Source organism: Ornithorhynchus anatinus, chromosome 8, assembly GCF_004115215.2.
Source record: "Ornithorhynchus anatinus isolate Pmale09 chromosome 8, mOrnAna1.pri.v4, whole genome shotgun sequence".
NCBI lineage: Eukaryota > Metazoa > Chordata > Mammalia > Monotremata > Ornithorhynchidae > Ornithorhynchus > Ornithorhynchus anatinus.
The window spans coordinates 56,966,861-56,985,435 of record NC_041735.1 but is presented as its reverse complement, the minus strand read 5'-3'; the positions used below and the strand labels follow the sequence as shown (position 1 = coordinate 56,985,435).

The following is an 18,575-nucleotide window of genomic DNA, read 5'->3' as shown; positions in this document are numbered from 1 at the left end:
CTCAGTACAGTGCCCGGTACGTAGCAGGCACTTAACGAATACCGAAATTGTTACTGTTATTATCATTCCCAATAGTGACCCCTTAGCCACTTCCTCCCGCAGACCTGTAACTCACTCCCCCTTCCTATTTTACAATCCATGATTCTCCCCACCTTCAAAACCCTCCTCCAAGAAGCCTAAGTCCTCATTCTCCCTTACCTGCCCTCCCCCCGGCATTGACTCTGCACTTTGGTGGTGTACCCCGTGACTGCTTTCATTCGGTTGTATTTATTGAGCGCTTCCTATGTGAGAACACTGTACTAATCGCTTGAGAGAGTACTGTATTCTCACCTCAGCTGCACAGCTCCCACATAAATATCCTTCTACTCTCCTATCTCCTCTATCTCTAATTTATTTTAATGTTGTCTTCTCCGGTAGACTGTAAAACCCCCTCTGGGCAGGGGATTGCATCTAACATCCCTATTTTATTGCACTTTCCCACAGTAGGCACTCAAATGCCATTGATTTGTTATTAACATTATATTTTATGTGCATATTTATGTCTCAGGAAGGCAGGTATGAAGTCCAACAAAACCTGGTTTGAGATTTTTCTCCTCTGGGATTTGAAATAAGGTTCCTCTTGACAGAGAATGAATTCCAGTACTACTAATAATAGTAATAATAACAGTATTTTTTAAGCACTAACTATGTACCAAACACCATACTAAGCACTCTGGTAGATATGAGATAATCAAGTCCCGCAGTCTTAAGAGGAGGAGCACAGGCATGGAATTCCCATTTTGCATATGAGGGAACTGAGGCATAGGAAAGGCAAGTGACTTGCACAAGGTCACACGGAAGACAAGAAGAAGAACTGTGATTAATTAATTAATTAATTAATTCATTCATTCATTCATTCATTCATTCAGTCGTATTTGTTGAGCGTTTACTGTGTGCAGAGCACTGTACTAGTGCTTGGAAAGTACAGTTCAGCAATAAAGAAAGACAGTCCCTGCCCACAACGAGCTTACAGTCCAGGAGGGGGGAGACAGACATCAAAACAAGTAAACAGGCATCAGTATAAATACACAGAAGGGGGGAGACAGACATCAAAACAAGCAAAGAAGGCATCAGTATAAATACACAGAATTTAGATATCTACACATCAAGGTCCTCTGATTCCCAGGCCCCGGGCTCTTTCCACTAGGCCACACTGCTTCTCTAAGGACAGGGTCTGACACAACTTTCTTTAGATGACCTTGGTTAAATCATTTCACACGTTAATATCTTAGATTCTCCACTTGTAGACAGGACAATAAATAATCCTGATTGCTGCTTCCTCCCCGACTAGGCCTTCATTTCTAATCGCCCTCCCTACTTCCTTGTCCATTTGCTTGGCTCTGTATCCCTTAAGCCTTTGATAATTACCCCACTCCTAGCCCTGCGATACTTATGTAAATATCCTTATGCTCTCATATTCCTCTATTAGAAACGTATTTTAATGTCCAACTCCCCCCCAGACGGTGAACTTCTTGTGTGGGGGAACATGTCTTCCAACTCCTCTGCATTCTTCCCTTCCAAGGACCTAGGACAGTGCTTGGCAGACAGTAAGTGCTCAATACATACCACCGATTTAAAGACTTCTCACGTTCGTAGGAGTTGTTGGGGCAGCGGAATCTAGATGGCCCATTTAGTGAATATATAATGTAAGCCAGAGTGTAAGAGGGAAGGGATCAGGTCTCCTATTTTACATTCCCAAGCGCTTAAATACTGTGTTCTGCGTACAGTAAGCACTCAGTTTACACTGTTAATTGATTGACCGGAGAAGCAGCGTAGCTCAGTGGAAAGAGCACAGACTTGGGAGTCAGAGGCCATGAGTTCTAATCCCGGCTCCACCACTTGTCGGCTGTGAGACTTTGGGCAAGTTAACTTCTCTGAGCCTCAGTTACCTCATCTGTAAAATTGGGATTAAGACTGTGAGCCCCACATGGGATAAACTGATCACCATGTATCCCTCCCAGGGCTTAGAACAGTGCTTTGCACACAGTAAGTGCTTAACAAATTCCATTTTTATTATAATTATTATTGTTGATTGATAAAAGGAGTTACTAACGTGTTTAAAATGTCTTATTTTTTAAATCCACGTTTCCAAGATGATAAAGATTTCCATTTCCCCTCCAGAATTAGCTCTCCACTGACGCTATAGTAGCCTTTAGAATTGCTTCAAATTTCCACTGAAGCAGTTATGGTCCTTTTGCTATCCTAACATTTCTTCACTCGTCTTATTTCAGAATTGACGCACGAGAAGGGGCCGAAGTGAACCTTTACCTGGTGCCATTTACACGGTGCTGATTTTTTTCAAAGAAAATTCAAAGCAATATACACAATGGCTAATGTCTTGGGAAATTCAGTTTATTCTGTAGGAGATAAAGAAGGTGATAAAGTAGATAAAAAATAATACTACTTCTAATGATGATAGTATCGGCATTTGTTAAGCGCTTACTGTGTGCTAGGCACTGTACTAGGCACTGGGGTGGATACAAGAAAATCAGGTAGGACACAACCCCCGACCCACATGGAGCCCACAGTCTTAATCCCCATTTTACACGTGAGGATATAGAGGCACAGAGAAGTGAAGTGATTTCCTCAAGGTCACAAAGCAACCAAGTGGCGGAGTCAGAATTAGAACCCAGGTCCTTCTGACTTCCAGGCCTGCACTCTCTCCACTAGGCCTCGCCCTTTCTCACGATAAATCTATTCTGTCCCTAGTAAATGCTAGTCTTTCTTCATTCGCACATCTTTACTCAGGGTTATTTCGTTGGCAAAAGGATGACAGAACTAAATAATAATAATGACGATATTTGTTAGGCACTTACTGTGTGCCAGGCACTGTTCTAAGCGCTGGGGTAGATACAGGGTCATCAGGTTGTCCCACCTGGGGCTCGCAGTCTTAATCTCCATTTTACGCATGAGGGAACTGAGGCACAGAGAAGTTAAGTGGCTTGCCCAAGGTCACACAGCTGACAGGCGGCAGAGGTGGAATTAGATCCCACGTCCTCTGACTCCCAAGTCCGTGCTCTTTCCACTGAGCCACACTGCTTCTCTGAAGCAACTAAAGTGTGATGAGGTCGGAGTTGAGGGCTTTTACAGAGGCAGGGGGAGTATTCATTTATTCATTCATTCGATCGTACTTACTGAGCACTCACTGTGTGCAGAGCACTGTACTAAGTGTTTGGGACAGTACAATATAACAATAAACAGACACATTCCCTGCGCACAACAAACTTCCGGTCTAGACGGGGAGAGAGACAGAGTGAAAGATAGCAAGAGTGGCCGGATAAGAAAGCCTTTCTTGGGTGCTTGTGTTTGCCTCTGTACGTCTTGAATATCCAGGCTTTTTTTTTCGCATGTCCTTGAAAATTGTTTCTGCGTCGCTCCAAGATAACCACATAACATCCTGTTCACGTTTTCACACCCTGCGATGCCAACTCAGTGGTAAACACTAGCTAGAATAATGATAGGCAGGTGCTTCCCTTGTAACATTTTTCATCTTCTGGGCAGATTCCAAGAAGCCCAAGTTATTATTTTTGCATAGAGAATTTAATGATGAACATAAATACTGGGTGAGTGGGAGGCAGAGATTCCAACACCTGAACACTCCTAGATTTCATTCCTGGGGGCCTGAATGCTCTCACACATGATTTACTTCGAGGCTTTTGCTGCTTCTCTCTAACTCATGAATAATATCTGTTTACGGACTATAAATAACCCGGTGAGGAATAGATCTACAGCCCGGTTGTTGCCCACTGACTTTTTCTCGTCCCACTCCACCCGATAATGGCTGTGTTCTTAGTTGCTTTCTTGGCTCTTCCAACCTCTGCCGCTGAAGGAGATTGCACAGAATCGCATTATCTCTACAGGGTAGTCGTTTTCACTTTCCAAAGATCTCCACCTTCCTCAGGAAAAGCAGAAAAAAATAAATGAACGAGAAGTTGCTTTTCCTATTGGAGGTTTGGAACCAGGAGTCAGATAATGTCCACTTTTCATCTTTCGCTCTGTCCCATCTTACTCGTTCTCCCCACCCCGAAACAGAGCTGAGTCCTATTTATTTAATGGGGGTCTATAGATCCACATAACCCCAAGACCAGTGGAGCGCCAGAATCCACAAGGGTTGTTGCTCTAGGACCAGGGCAGATCTCTCTCCCTTCCCGGAATCCTCTCCACCATTGCTTGGGAGAAGCACCAATCCCCAAAGAAATGGAGGATGGGCCCAAACCGGTCTAACCGACCTTTAGGGCCCACTACGGGGTGGACCCCTCTCAGGTTCTCGGAGTCTCGACTATGGGAGGGAGAGTCGAGCAGAGGCCTTCCCATTCCATTTCTAGCCTGGGCAGTGGCTAGTGAGTAGAAGGCCATCTGCTACAAGTCGAAACTCCCCCGTGCTGGGCAGCGGCGGCATGGGAGGGAGTCGAGGGTGGAGACTCAAGTGTACTGCGCGGAAGAAGGCAATGGTAAACCACTTCCGTAGTTTTACCAAGAAAACTCTATGGATACACGACAAGAATGATTGCGGATGGAGATGGAGAGACGCGTCCTTGGAGTCGCTACGGGTTGGAAATGACGCGACAGTATAAGACAAGACAGGGTGGGATCTTAATCTTTGACAGCTCTGTGAACCTCAGTTTTTCCAAAGAACATCTGTTGAAGAACCTGTGGATGGATACGTTAGCCCTCTAAATATGGTGGAAGCAATATCGTGACTAATACATTCTATAGGAACAGTATATATACTGAGAAGCAGCGTGGCGCAGTGGAAAGAGCACGGGCTTTGGAGTCAGGGCTCATGAGTTCGAATCCCAGCTCTGCCACCTGTCAGCCGTGTGACTGTGGGCAAGTCACTTCACTTCTCGGTGCCTCAGTTCCCTCATCTGTAAAATGGGGATGAAGATGTGAGCCCCACGTGGGACAACCTGATTCCCCTGTGTTTACCCCAGCGCTTAGAACAGTGCTCTGCACATAGTAAGCGCTTAACAAAATACCAACATTATACGGTTCGTTGAGACACTTCACACATTAGGAGGTTTTATTATATCTGTAATTTTTTTATTTATGTTAATGTGAGTCACCCCCTCTAGGCTGTAAGTTCGTTGTGGGCAGGGAATGTGTGTGTTTATTGTTATATTTTATTCTTCCAAGTGCTTAGTACAGTGGTCTGGACACAGTAAGAGCTCAACAAATATGACTGAATGAGAAGCACCATGGCCTAGTGGAAAGACCATGAGCTTGGAAGTCAGAGGATCTAGGTTGTAATCCTGTACTCGCCGATTGCCTGTTGTGTGACCTTGGATGAGTCCCTTCACTTCTCTGGGCTTCAGTTTCCTCAATTGTAAAATGAGGATTAAATATCTGTTCTCTCTCCTATTTAGACTGTGAGACCCCTGAGGGACAGGGACTGTGGAGGAGCCGATTATCTTCCAATCAATTGCGTTTTTTGAGCGCTTACTATGTGCAGAGCACTGTAATAAGCACTTGAGAGAGTTCAATATAACAGAATTAGCAGGCACATTCCCTGCCCATATGCTTAGTACAGTTTTGCTTGGCACATAGCAAGTGCTTAAGACATTCTATGATCGTTATCATTACTTGGGTGTCCACAACGGTGGGATCTTAGAGTTTTTTAAAAAATGGTATTGGTTAAGCACTTACTAGGTGCCAGACATTGCATTAAGCTTTGGGGTAGATGCAAGATAACTGGTTTGGACACAGTCCCTGTGCCACATGGGGCTCACAGTCTTAATCCCCATTTTGCAGATGAGATAACTGAGGCACGGAGAAGTGAAGCGACTTGTCTAAGGGTTTTCTTCACATATGGAGGACAACTACTCTATATTTCTCTCATAGCATGGTGACCTTGCTCTACACTGTAAACTCTGGGTGGGCAGGGAACGTGTCTATTAAGAGAAGCAGCGTGGCTCAGTGGAAAGAGCATGGGCTTTGGAGTCATAGGTCATGGGTTCGAATCCCGGCTCTGCCACTTGTCACCTGTGTGACTGTGGGCAAGTCACTTCACTTCTCTGGGCCTCAGTGACCTCATCTGTAAAATGGGGATTAAAAACTGTAAGCCCCACGGGGGACAACCTGATTCCCCTGTGTCTACTGCAGCGCTTAGAACAGTGCTCTGCACATAGTAAGCGCTTAACAAATACCGACATTATTATTAATGCATGTTCCCAGGCGCTTCTGCACCCAGTAAGCGCTCAAAAAATACAATCGATTGATTGATTGAATTTAAGACTGGAGGGGAAAATTAACTTGGAAAACTCTAGTGTGAGAATTGGAGTTGAATTTACCATTTGAGTCAAAAAACGTTGCTTGTCTGCAGCCCAGTATGATTAAAGGTCATTGACCTATTGGGACAGACTGATGGAATTAATAATATTAGTGGTGTCTTAACTGCAGTTGATAGAACAAGAAATTCTTGAACCCGAGTCTTGGCCACAAAGTATAAATGAAACTTTAGCTGTCGTCACGATACTTGGCCAAGAAACCATGATGTCACGTGCCTCCCGTCGGGAAGTTAAGAAGACTGGGTTCTAGTTCTAGAGGGTTTAGGGCTAGGGTTAAGTTTAGGCCAGGCTCCCCTGGGTCCTCTCTCCAGGGGTTAAGGTTACTGTTATTCCAGTCTACCCTCTCTTCTATTTCCGGTAAGTTGGGTTCATAGGTGCCCATTCCATGGGGTTAATGGGTACATTGCCTCCACAACCTTTTGAGGAAAACACCCAGTTTTGCACACGGGCCTGGGAGTCAGGAGGACCTGGGTTCTAATCCTGACTCCGCCACGTGTCTGGTGTGTGACCTTGGACGAGTCGTTTCACTTCTCTGGGCCATAATTACCTCATCTGTAAAATGGGGATTGAGAGTGTGAGCCCCTTTTGGGACAGGGACGGTGTCCAACCTGATTACCTGTATCTAACCCAGTGCTTTGAACAGTGCTTGGCACATAGTAAGCATTTAACAAGCACCATAATTATTACTACTGTTATTTTTACATCTCCTCCAAGAGGCCTTCCTTGACTAAGCCCTCATTTCCTCTTCTCCCACTCCCCTCCGTGCCACCCTTCCACTTGGATTTGCACCATTTATTCACCCTTCCCTCCCCTCCACAGCACTTACGTACATATCAGTAATTTAACTTATTTATAGAAATGTTTATCTGTTTCTCCCTCTAGACTCTAAACTCACCGTGGGCAGGGAACATGCCTACCAACTCTGTTTTATGGCACTCTCCCAAGCACTCAATTCATTCAATAGTATTTATTGAGCGCTTACTACATGCAGAGCACTGTACTAAGCGCTTGGAATGAACAAGTCGGCAACAGATAGAGACGGTCCCTGCCGTTAGACGGGCTTACGGTCTAATCGACGCAGACCTCATCAGCTCAAAAACTACAACTGTTTGATTGATTCAGTCAGCGTGAAAAGACAGAAAAATGTTGGCTTTCTGGAGTATTACCTTTCTAAGACTGTTCCCTACCAGACCTCACCTTCTAAAACACCCACCCCTTTACATCCTCATGCTTAAAATGAAAACTTGGCTCAACTCCTCACTCTTGGCTTCAAGGCTGTCCATCACCTCGCCTCCTCCTACCTCTCCTCCCTTCTCTCTTTCTACCGCCCACCCCGCAAGCTCCGCTCCTCCGCCGCCCACCTCCTCACCGTCCCCCGGTCTCGCCTATCCCGCCGTCGACCTCTGGCCCTCGTCCTCCCACTGTCCCGGAACGCCCTCCCTCCTCACCTCCGCCGAACTAACTCTCTTCCCCTCTTCAAAACCCTACTTAAGGTTCACCTCCTCCAAGAGGCCTTCCCCGACTGAGTTTCCCCTTTTCCCTCTGCTCCCTCTGCTCCCTCTGCTCCTCCGCCCTCTGCTCATCCTCCTTCCCCCCTTCATTTCCACTCAGTTAAGCCCCCTTTCCCTCTGCTCCTCCCCCTCTCCCTTCCCCTCCCCTCGGCACTGTGCTCATTTGTATATATTTTTTATTACCCTATTTATTTTGTTAATGAGGTGTACATGCCCTTGATTCTATTTATCGTGATGATGCTGTCTTGTTTTTGTCTGTCTCCCCCGATTAGACTGTAAGCCTGTCATTGGGCAGGGATCGTCTCTATCTGTTGCTGAATTGTACATTCCAAGCACTTAGTACAGTGCTCTGCGCATAGTAAGCGCTCAATAAATACTGTTCAATGAATGAATGAATTTTAGATGATCTCAGACCAACTCCGAGTTCTGTTTCCAGCTCACTGGATGGCAGTGATAGGCTTATGTCTCTGTTCATGTTAGAGTTTCTGCCACTTGAGTGCTGTGCGGCCTTCGTTCATTCACTTCACTCTTCTCTTCCTCAGTTACTTTATCTGTAAAAGGGGGATTCGTTCATTCATTCAATCATATTTATTGAGCACTTACTGTGAAAGCGCTTGGAAAGTACAATTCAGCAGCAAATAGAGACAATCCCTGCCCAAAAGGGGCTCACGGTCTAGAAGGGGGGAGACAGGCATCAAACCAAGTAAACAGGCATCAGTAGCATCATCATAAATAAATAGAATTATAGATATATACACATCATTAATACAATAAATAGAATAATAAAGATGTACATATATACACAAGTGCCGTGGGGGGCAGGGAGGGTAGAGCAAAGGGAGTGAGTTGGGGCGATGGGGAGGGGAGAGGGAGTAGAGGAAAAGGGGAAAAGGAGGATTAAGACTGTGAGCCCCATGTGAGACAGGGACTGTGTCCAACCCTATTTGCTTGTATCCACCCCAGCGCTTAGTACAGTGCCTAGCACATGGTAAGTGCCTAAGCAATACCACAGTTATTATTACTACCAAGTTACTGATAATACTATCTGCAGAGTGCTTCAGGGCATCATTCGAAAGGGGGCTACATAATTGCAAAATATTACCGATGATTTAGAAACTTTGAACTGTTGCATTTACTTATAAAGCTTTTAGCCTGATGTTTTCTAAATCTCTCTTTGTGAGTCGTCCTTTCGTTACTTTGTTCCCCCTCTTCTTTGGGTCCATATTTTTCACTGTTCTTGTGATGGCAAGTGGTACGGTTGACAAATAGGCATTGTACCTCGTGGGAGGGTGATTCGCTGAAGAACTTCAAGACAATTTTGTTTCCCGTGGCATCAAGAGAATCGTGGAAATGATGCCTTTAGACCGCATAACGAACACTGTCATAATCTTTTATCCCTTACCAACTCTCTCAAGCGCTTAGTATAAGGCTCTGTATAGAGTAAATGTTACACGACTGATAAATTCAATTGGTTTATTCTTTCAATGGTATTTACGGAGCGCTGATTGTGTACAGAGTACTAAGTGCCTGGGAGAATGCAATATAATAACAAAGATACACACTCCTGCCCACAGTGAGCTCACAGTCTAGAGGGGGAGACAGACATTAATACAAATAAATAATTGTTACAGATACATACGTATGTGCCGTGGGGATGGGAGGGAGGGTAAATGAAGGAGCAAATAAGAGTGGTGCAGAAGGGAGTGGGAGAAGAGGAGAGGAGGGCTTAGTCAGGGAAGGCTTCTTGGAGGAGATGTGCTGTCAATAAGGCTGTGAAGTGAGGGAGAGCAATTGTCCGTGTGAAATGAGGAGGAAGAGCTTTCCAGGACATAGGTAGGATGTGGGCGAGAGGTCAGCGGCGAGATAGACAAGATTGGGGTACAGGTTAGCAACAGAGGAGCGACGCCCGTGGGCTGGGTTGCAGTAGGGAGAGTAGCGAGGTGAGGTAAGAGGGGGAAAGGTGATGGACTGCTCTAAAGCCAATAGCGAGGAGTTTTTGTTCGGTGTGGCGGTGGTCTGATGGATTGAAAAGCAAGAAGTTGCTGATCTGCGAGCATACGCGGAAGCAAAGGCACTCATCTGGGAGATTTGCTTGGATCCGTGTGGTACTTTTTTAACGGTAGACCCTGTAGAAAGACATCTGAGTGAATGCCAATATGGTCTTTTCTGTCCTGTTTTGTCTATAGAGCAGGAGCATGGAGGGCAGCAGATGGATGGAGCAAGCTATAACCGATTGGAAATCTGTGCTAAGGGATCAGTCAGTGACATTTACTGAGCACTCACTGTATGTAGGAACTATACTAAGTGCTTGGGAGAGTACAATACAGATTTGGTAGACATGTTCTCTGCCCACAATGAGCTTAGTATAGAAGACTGTTTCCTGTGCACGGTAATGTGTATGTAATGTGGTTAACATTTCTATTATTATTATTTTCAATCCTATTTATTGAGCGCTTTGTATGTGAACGTGTTGTATTAAGCACTTGGAAGAGTACAGTAGAAAAGAACTGGCGGGCGCATTTCCTGCGCGTAATTGGTTTAAGCAATATAGAGGGGTTCCAGGGTTCTGCTCGGCAGGGGCGAGACCAGTTAGGGTGTGAACACTGGGGAAATTGCTCTGGATTGGCCGAGGAAGGGACAATCCTGTCCTGTAAGTGCATTTTCACTGGTCAGTTGGCTATGTGGGACAAGACTACCTTCCAGCTACCAAATAATAATAATAATGATAATAATTAATAATGATAATCATGCCATTTGTTAAGTGCATATTATATGCCCGGCACTGGGGTGAATACAAGTAAATTGGGTTGGACACAGTCCCACATGGGGCAAGTAATAATAATAATAATAATAGTGATGGCATTCGTTAAGCATTTACTATGTGCCAAGCACTGTTCTAAGCGCTAGGGTAGATACAAGGTAATCAGGTCGTCCCATGGGGGGCTCACAGTCTTACCCCCCATTTTCCAGATGAGGTAAACTGAGGCGCAGAGAAGTGAAGTGGCTTGCCCAAGATCCCATGGTAGACAAGTGGCGGAGCTGGGATTAGAACCCGTGACCTCTGAGTCCCAAGCCCCGGTGACCTAGTGGATAGAGTATAGGCCTGGGAGTTAGAGGACATAGGTTCTAAATCTGTCTCTACCCCTCGTCTGCTGCGTGACCTTGGGCAAGTCACTTAATTTCTCTATGCCTCAGTTATCCGCTTTGTAAAATGGGGATTAAGATTGTGAGTCCCATGAGAGACATAGGCTGCTTTTAACCTGATTATCTTGTATCTATCCCAGTGCTTAGTACAGTGCCTGGTATCAAGTAAGTGCTTCGCAAACACCGTGGAGTCTACTCTCGGCTCTGCCACGTACCTGCTGTGTGACCTTGGGCAAGTCACTTAATTTCTCTGTGCCTCAGTTCCCACATCTGCAAAATGGGCATTCGGTAGCTGTTCTTCCTCCTACCTTGACTGTGAGCACCATGTGGGACCTCATTCATTCATTCAATCGTATTTATTGAGCGAATACTCTGTGCAAAGCACCTGATGATCTTGTATCTGCCTTAGCGTTTGGTACAGTGCTTGGCACAGAGTAATCACTTAACCAATACCACAATCGTTATTAGCCATTAAAAAATGAGAGATTGTAATAACGTCTTGAAGTGTTTTGCGTGAATAACGTTTCAAAGAGCAAGGCGTGCCATCCCTCTGGGGATCCCTGGCCACATCCCGACTGTGGGGGACCTACACCCAACACAGAAAAGCCCTCAAATCCGGTGTTTTGGGAAAGCTCACGGTTTACAGCATCACTTCTTCGGGGGAGGGTTTTAGTTCCATTAGCTGAATTGGACGGCTGATTTATACTATAGCCCGGTAAACAGTCGTGCCATTGCTCGGGTAATAAATAGTATAATTACAGTTAAGTGGATGGAGAACATGTTTCTACCGTGGTCCGGATTTTCATTTTAAATCCCTCTGTGGAGTGAAAGCATCCCCGAGGGTCAAAGTTGACAGTGCCATTCAGACTCCCTTCTTCCAGAACCCCGAGTATGGACAGTTTCCTTGAGCAGGAAACAAGGGGCGATTTCAGAAAAGCACAGATTGGATCTCTGAAGAAATATCAGAAGTCAGGAGGACCTGGGTTCTGAGGCAAGATGCTGGTTAAATTTGAGCTTTTGTTGTAGTTACAGTTGCTTATAAGTAGAATAGGAGAAAGCAGAGTAACTCCATTTGAATCAGTACTGTAGAATTTTTCAACCCTTTTCATTTTAGACACTGTGGGACATTGAGGGACTCTACTGGACTCTACTGGATTGTCTCTATTTGTTGCTTAATTGTACTTCCCAAGCTCTTAGTACAGTGCTCCGCGCACAGTAAGCGCTCAATAAATACGACTGAATGAATTGAATGAATAATCACAACTCTGCCTCTGGTCTGCTGCGTGACCTTGGACAAGTCACTTCCCTTCTCTGTAAAAAGGGGATTAAGACTGTGCGTCCCATGAGGGATGGACTGTGTCCAACCTGACTAATTTGTATCTACCCCAGTGCTTGGTCCAAAGCCTGGCACAGAGTAAGCGCTTAAAGAATACCGTTAAAAATAATCACCGTATTGATAAAACACATACTTTAAAAGGAAACGTCAAAGGTTTTTTTTAAGAATGGAAAATTTGGTTAAAAAGCAAAAGCATAATTTTGAATGAAATCAGAGATGCAGTCGGTCAAATGTGTAGAAACTGAGCTCCTCTTGTAAGGCCGTCATAGGGCAGGGACTGTCTCTATCTGTTACCGATTTGTTCATTCCAACGCTTAGTACAGTGCTCTGCACTTAGTAAGTGCTCAATAAATACTATTGAATGAATATTTCACCAAATGCCACAAGCTCTGTAACCGGAGTGAATTCTCCATTCCAGATTTCTTCCTTGGGTTAAGAGGTGTTGAACTTCATACTCACCATAGGTCAAGGGCAAACCAACCAGGGTATGTGGGGGAAGAAATTAATTTTGCCAGAATGCAGATTTTTACCAGAATCTGTTACATCGGTATATTATGTATTAAGAAACAGTGCAGGCTAGTGGAAAGAGAACAGGCCTGGGACTCAGGAGACCTGGGTTTTAATTCCCATCCCTGTCACTTATCTGCTGTGTGACCTTGGAAAAGTTACTTCACTTTTGTGTGCCTCAGTTTCCTCATATGTAAAATGGGGATGAGACCCAGCCTCCCTTTCCCTCTTGAATTGTGAGCTCTAGAGAAGCAGCGTGGCTCATTGGAAAGAGCCCGGGGTTGGGAGTCAGAGGTCATGGGTTCGAATCCCTGCTCTGCCACTTGTCGGCTGTGTGGCTGTGGGCAAGTCACTTAACTTCTCTGCGCCTGTTACCTCATCTGTAAAATGGGGATTAACTGTGAGCCTCACGTGGGCCAACCTGATTACCCTGTATCTACCCCAGTGCTTAGAACAGTGCTCTGCACATAGTAAGCGCTTAACAAATACCAACATTATTATTATTACTCAGTCCGATCTGATTATCTTGTAATCTATCCCGGTGCTGAACAAATACCGTAATTCCTATTATGTCCCCACAATGCACTATCTTTTCTTTCCGGACCGTGACGGAGATGAATTTACTGTATTTTCACACACCTTTTTGAAAATTATCTCTTCAGTCGGATATTTAGAATTTTCCCAGACCACCGGATTCTCCGAAATGGGGGATGTGATTTCAAATGTTTCCATTACCAGAGATTTCTTATAGTTGCATGATATTTTATTTGGTCTCAAATTATTTCAGGTAATACATTACAACTAGTTTTGAAAACTATTCTTTATAACTTCCAGGTCCTCAGTGGTAGTGAGTATTCACGAAAACGTTGTTGATGGTACACCGGCGGAGACACAAACTAATACATGACAACTACTACTTTTCATCACTATAAGGGCTATTTTGTTCAAAAGGGAGTGTCCTGTCCACGTCACGACCTTCACTCCATTTTTAGGTTAGGATTCTGGATTCCAAGTTCTCTTGACTCAGTTCACCACCACCTGATTTCTTTCCAAGATAACTGTTAAAGTTCTGGTTCCTGAAAGGGAAGCAATACGAAACCACATCCGTGAAACTGGAACCAATTGCGACAACAGAAAGGGACGTGGGATTTTGAGGACGGGTGGCGTATTTAAATTCAGTTGTATTTATTGAGTGCTTACTGTGTTCCAACTACTGTCCGAATGCTTGGGAGAGCACAATATAACAACAAACTCACAGTAAATAGATAAATGAATGAATTACAGCTCTGTACAGATATACACATATGTGTTGCGGGGATAGAAGCGAGGGATGAATGAAGGAGCAAGTAATAATACTAACATTGGTATTTTTTAAGCATTTCCTACACGCCAAGGACTGTTCTAAGCGCTGGGGTAGATACAAGGTAATGAGGTTGTCCCATTTGGGGCTCACAGTCTTCATCTCCATTTTACAGAGGAGGGAACTGAGGCACGGAGAAGTGAAGTGACTTGCCCAGGGTCACCCAGCAGACAAGTGGAGTGCTGCTGAAGGGAGTGGGAGAAGAGGAGAGGAGGGCTTAGTCAGGGAAGGCTTCTTGGAGGAGATGTGAATTCAATAAGGTTTTGAAGTGGGGGAGAGCAATTATCTGTCTGTTATGAGGGGTGAGGATGGATCCTAGCTCCCTCCAGTTCTTTGCACCTGGACTGTGAAATGTGGAGTGGGATATGTTTTCATTATAGGCGGTTTTAATGATTGGGTGAACGGGGTCCTTGTCACTGGGGGATGGGTTCACTGGCCATCAGGTGAGGCTAACCAGCACAGCTAGCCCAGTGTGCTCCCCTCCTCTAATCTTACCTTTACAGCAGCTGCTACTCCAGACCACATTCCCTCCCCGTAGAGTCAGGAAGGTGTCAGGAGGGAGAAGGGGAGAGAGAGGGAGTGAGGGTGTACTTCTGACTGGATCCCTTAGTCCCTCGGGCCCGCTGAACTTTAACCTTACCCTATTATCCCAAGGCCAGAGAAGGAAATAGATTTTTCTTTTTTTTTTTAAGGCACATTTTAATGGTGGAGAAGGGAAATTTGAACCATTGCCATAGAAGCTTAGAATCACTAGGCTCGAAGGATCCTCAAATGGTCGTTCAGTCCTCATCCCAGCTACGGCCAAACCAGTCCGCACAGATGGCTCTCAGAGATTGATATTTTAAAACCCCCTGGGGGAGGAGAAATAGCATGGCCTAGTGGATTGAGTTCGGGCCTGGGAGTCAGAAGGACCGGGGTTCTAATCTTGGCTCCACCACTTGTCTGCTGTATGACCTTGGGCAAGTCACTTCACTTCTCTGGGCCTCATTTACCTTGATTCTATTTATTGCTATTGTTTTTGCCTGTCTGTCTCCCCCGACTAGACTGTAAGCCCGTCAGTGGGCAGGGATTGTCTCTATCTGTTGCCGAATTGTACATTCCAAGCGCTTAGTACAGTGCTCTGCACGTAGTAAGCGCTCAATAAATATTCTTGAATGAATGAATGAATTTACCTCATCTGTAAAATGGGGGTTAAGATCGTGAGCCCTCTGTGGGACAGGGACTGTGTTCCACCTGATTAGCTCGTATCTATTCCAGTGCTTAGGACGGTGCCTGGAACATAGTAAGCACTTAACACGTACCATATTAAAAAAAAGAGATTCTCACACCACCTGGGGTGACTACTACTGACCCTTCCCTCACTGTCAGCGAGTTCAAACAACCACTGAGGATTTGACTAGCTTCTGCCAGAGGAGTCCAAGGGTAGCTCGTTCCTACTGAATTACTATTATTCTTATTTTTATCTTATTTCATATGGGCCATTTAGCTCACTGTACAAAGTCTCTTTAACATTTTATCCGTATCTTTCAGAGTGCCTGTAATCCAAATATTTGGAGTCCATCCAACCCAAAGCGATTCCTTCTACCCCATTTGCCAGGTCTCTCTTGGCAAATTCTTGGACTCATTTGGGGAAGCCAAATTGCTAATTCATTTTTACAGAACTAAAACTCACCTGTCCTGGGCAGCACGGCATGGGAGCGAGTCGAGGGCGGAGACCCAGATTTACTGTGCGGAAGGAGGCAACGGTAAACCGCTTCCGTATTTTTACCGCGAAAACTCTACGGATCCACTACCAGAACGATTTCAGATGAAGGTGGGGCGTTCTGGGAGAGATGTTCCATGGCGTCGCTTAAGACGACAACAATTACATATAACCGGCTCTGGGTTTCAAATTGTTTTTATGCACTCACCTGAAGTTCCGATGTTGAGGCCTCCGAAACGTCCAAGGCTGTCTGGTTGTGGAGTATCTTAATAGGTAGGGAGGGAAGGGCTTTTCAAGTTTTTGTGCCAAGTTGGAAAAAGCCTTGGAGACACCGCTGGCAGTTGTCCTTCCGAACCTCTGTGGCAGATTAGGAAGGTGCCTTGGGATTCCACTCTCAAAATGTCTTCCAAAGCGAAGAGGCAAATTAACGAATGGCTTAATGCTCCTTTCCCCTTGAAAGGTTCTCCCAAATCTCAGAGGTAAATTGTTTAGAGAGTTTGGCGCCCTGTTGGCTGCAGAGTTCAATTTCATGAACCCTGAGTTTTTGGGCCCCCAGTCTCTTAATTCTTCAACATTGAGGCTTCTCTGCATTCTCTCTTGGGCTTCTCTAGGCTAAAATTAGAAACAGTGATGAAAAAATATATATCTTTTTTGTATTAGCAATAAGTGAATGCTAAAATTCCAAATTAATTTGAATTCAGATTTTAATTCGCCCAACTACTTGGATGGAACGTCTTTGGATTTTCCCATGGAGAACTGTTGGGTGAACAGTATTAGACGTCTCAAAACAATACGGATCCTCTGTGAATACTCCAGACTTTTGGAGGGAATGATTTAAAGATGATCGAAAAGGATTTATGACCACTATAACAAGGCGGTGTTAAAATTAAAAACAATTATTCAGTTGGTAGTCATGTATCCTGACTAATCTCACTGGAACTTATGTTACTGAGACCCATCTAATACCATATTTAGATTTTGGAAAGCTTTCTCATTGAGTCAATTTAGGAGCATTATTTTTGGGAGCAGTTAGGATCTGACTTTTCAACCTCGCTATAGTTTCATTTAATCAGTCAATTGATTGACGGCATTTATAGAGCACTTACTAGGTGCAGAGCACTGTACTAAGCGCTGGTAATTATAAGCAATAATCTCAATTTACTCAGAGCTGCAGCCAAGGTGGTTTCTCCGAACTGGGTTCCAAGTCCGATTTTGGTCCCAAGAGTTTCCGAGACGCACAGGTCTAGTAATTCCGTGCACTTATCGAACGGTGCTCAAAAAAGACCTTTCCCCGAAATGCCTATTATTTTTATTATATTAATGATGACAGTAATGGCAATTATGGCCTATATTAAGTCCTACCATGTGCTAAGCGCTGAGGTCGTTACAAGGGATTGAGACTAGACACCATCCCTGTCCCACATGGGGCTCACAATCTATCTTATCCCTATTTCACAGATGAGGAAACTGAGAGCCAGAGAGGGAAAATGACTTGCCCGAGGTCAGGCAGTGGCAGAGAAATAGTGCACTGAAGCCTCGTGCTCCCCCTCCTCACCCTCCTCTTATCATTTTCACCAGTCTGAGTATTTTCTGTGATGGTCTGGTCCGCTTTGAAGTTCCTGAGGGAGTTTTTTGTCTCCCTCCCTCTCTTCCAGAGTCTTCATTTGAAGCAGAAGTGTTTCTGCTTCAAGAGAGAAGCCTCTTCTTGGGTTGGACCCGCTCTTAAACAGCCCTGAGATACAATAGAACAGCAGCAGAACTGTTTTCCACTCCAGAGAGTCATTTTTCCCCTATGTAGGAAGGAGAATTGGGCTCAATATTATCAACCCAACCAGGGATCCCAATCACATTTATTGAGCTCTTACTTTGCGTAGAGCACTGGGCTAAGCGCTAGGGAGACTACAGTCTTGAGGAACCCAAATCTCCGAAGAACCCTTCAAATTCAATACGTCCCCGGCATAAACATTCGATCTATAAATATCAGTAGGTTAAGAGGTTGTTAAGACTTCAATATTTGGTACTTATCTATTGGACATCAAATATATAACCCATTAAATATGTTTCGTGTTAAGAGCATATTTAAATCATTTGAAAAAAAGTGTAACCAAAATATCCCATTCTATACAGTTTGCTATCGTAAACGAGTATTCTTTCATAAATTGAGAGTTAGTAATGTGCCATTTGGCACTAATCACCAATCTACAACTACTTCTGTATTGTTGAAGCCAGTAAAATTAGAACAAACATCGTTGCGAGGCTGAGGTCTTCTACAAAAAATAAAGACTGGATCCAGTGATCACAACGTAGAAAACACACTTAAGAAAGTTGTTTCAGTTATTGGTTACTTGTAAGAATTAATTACTTATAAGAACCTCCTTTTACCATTGTACAATTAAAGGCAGTCGCATCACATAAAATTTCAAGATTACCTTAGAATATTCAGCATCAACATTTTCTCTGCTGAGAAGATTGGTCATCATGGATTCGTCTACGCATAAGGAGTTTGATATTACCAAAACTGAAGTGGTTATAGTCAAAATTGTCAATCGTCTGACTAAAATAGTATCCATTTCCAATAACAGCTCAAGCGAAGTTTATATTACAGACCAGTCTCTTTGGCAAAGGAAACCTGACCTTTTATGCTGTCACCTAACAAAGGCAGGTTCTTTTAACTGTGACATCACTCCCA

General features: G+C 44.4%; 1 protein-coding gene across 1 annotated transcript; it reads right to left on the bottom strand.

The window, feature by feature from the left end:
- Nucleotides 1-13,565: 13,565 nt before the first annotated feature.
- On the bottom strand, nucleotides 13,566-18,544 carry NPVF (neuropeptide VF precursor). The gene is made up of 3 exons (XM_007667344.3): nucleotides 18,316-18,544; nucleotides 16,095-16,498; nucleotides 13,566-13,900 (listed from the first exon to the last, which is right to left on the bottom strand). The coding sequence occupies exons 1-3, from the start codon at nucleotides 18,454-18,456 to the stop codon at nucleotides 13,813-13,815; spliced, it is 633 nt and encodes a 210-aa protein (XP_007665534.1). The 5' UTR covers nucleotides 18,457-18,544; the 3' UTR covers nucleotides 13,566-13,812.
- Nucleotides 18,545-18,575: the final 31 nt, after the last annotated feature.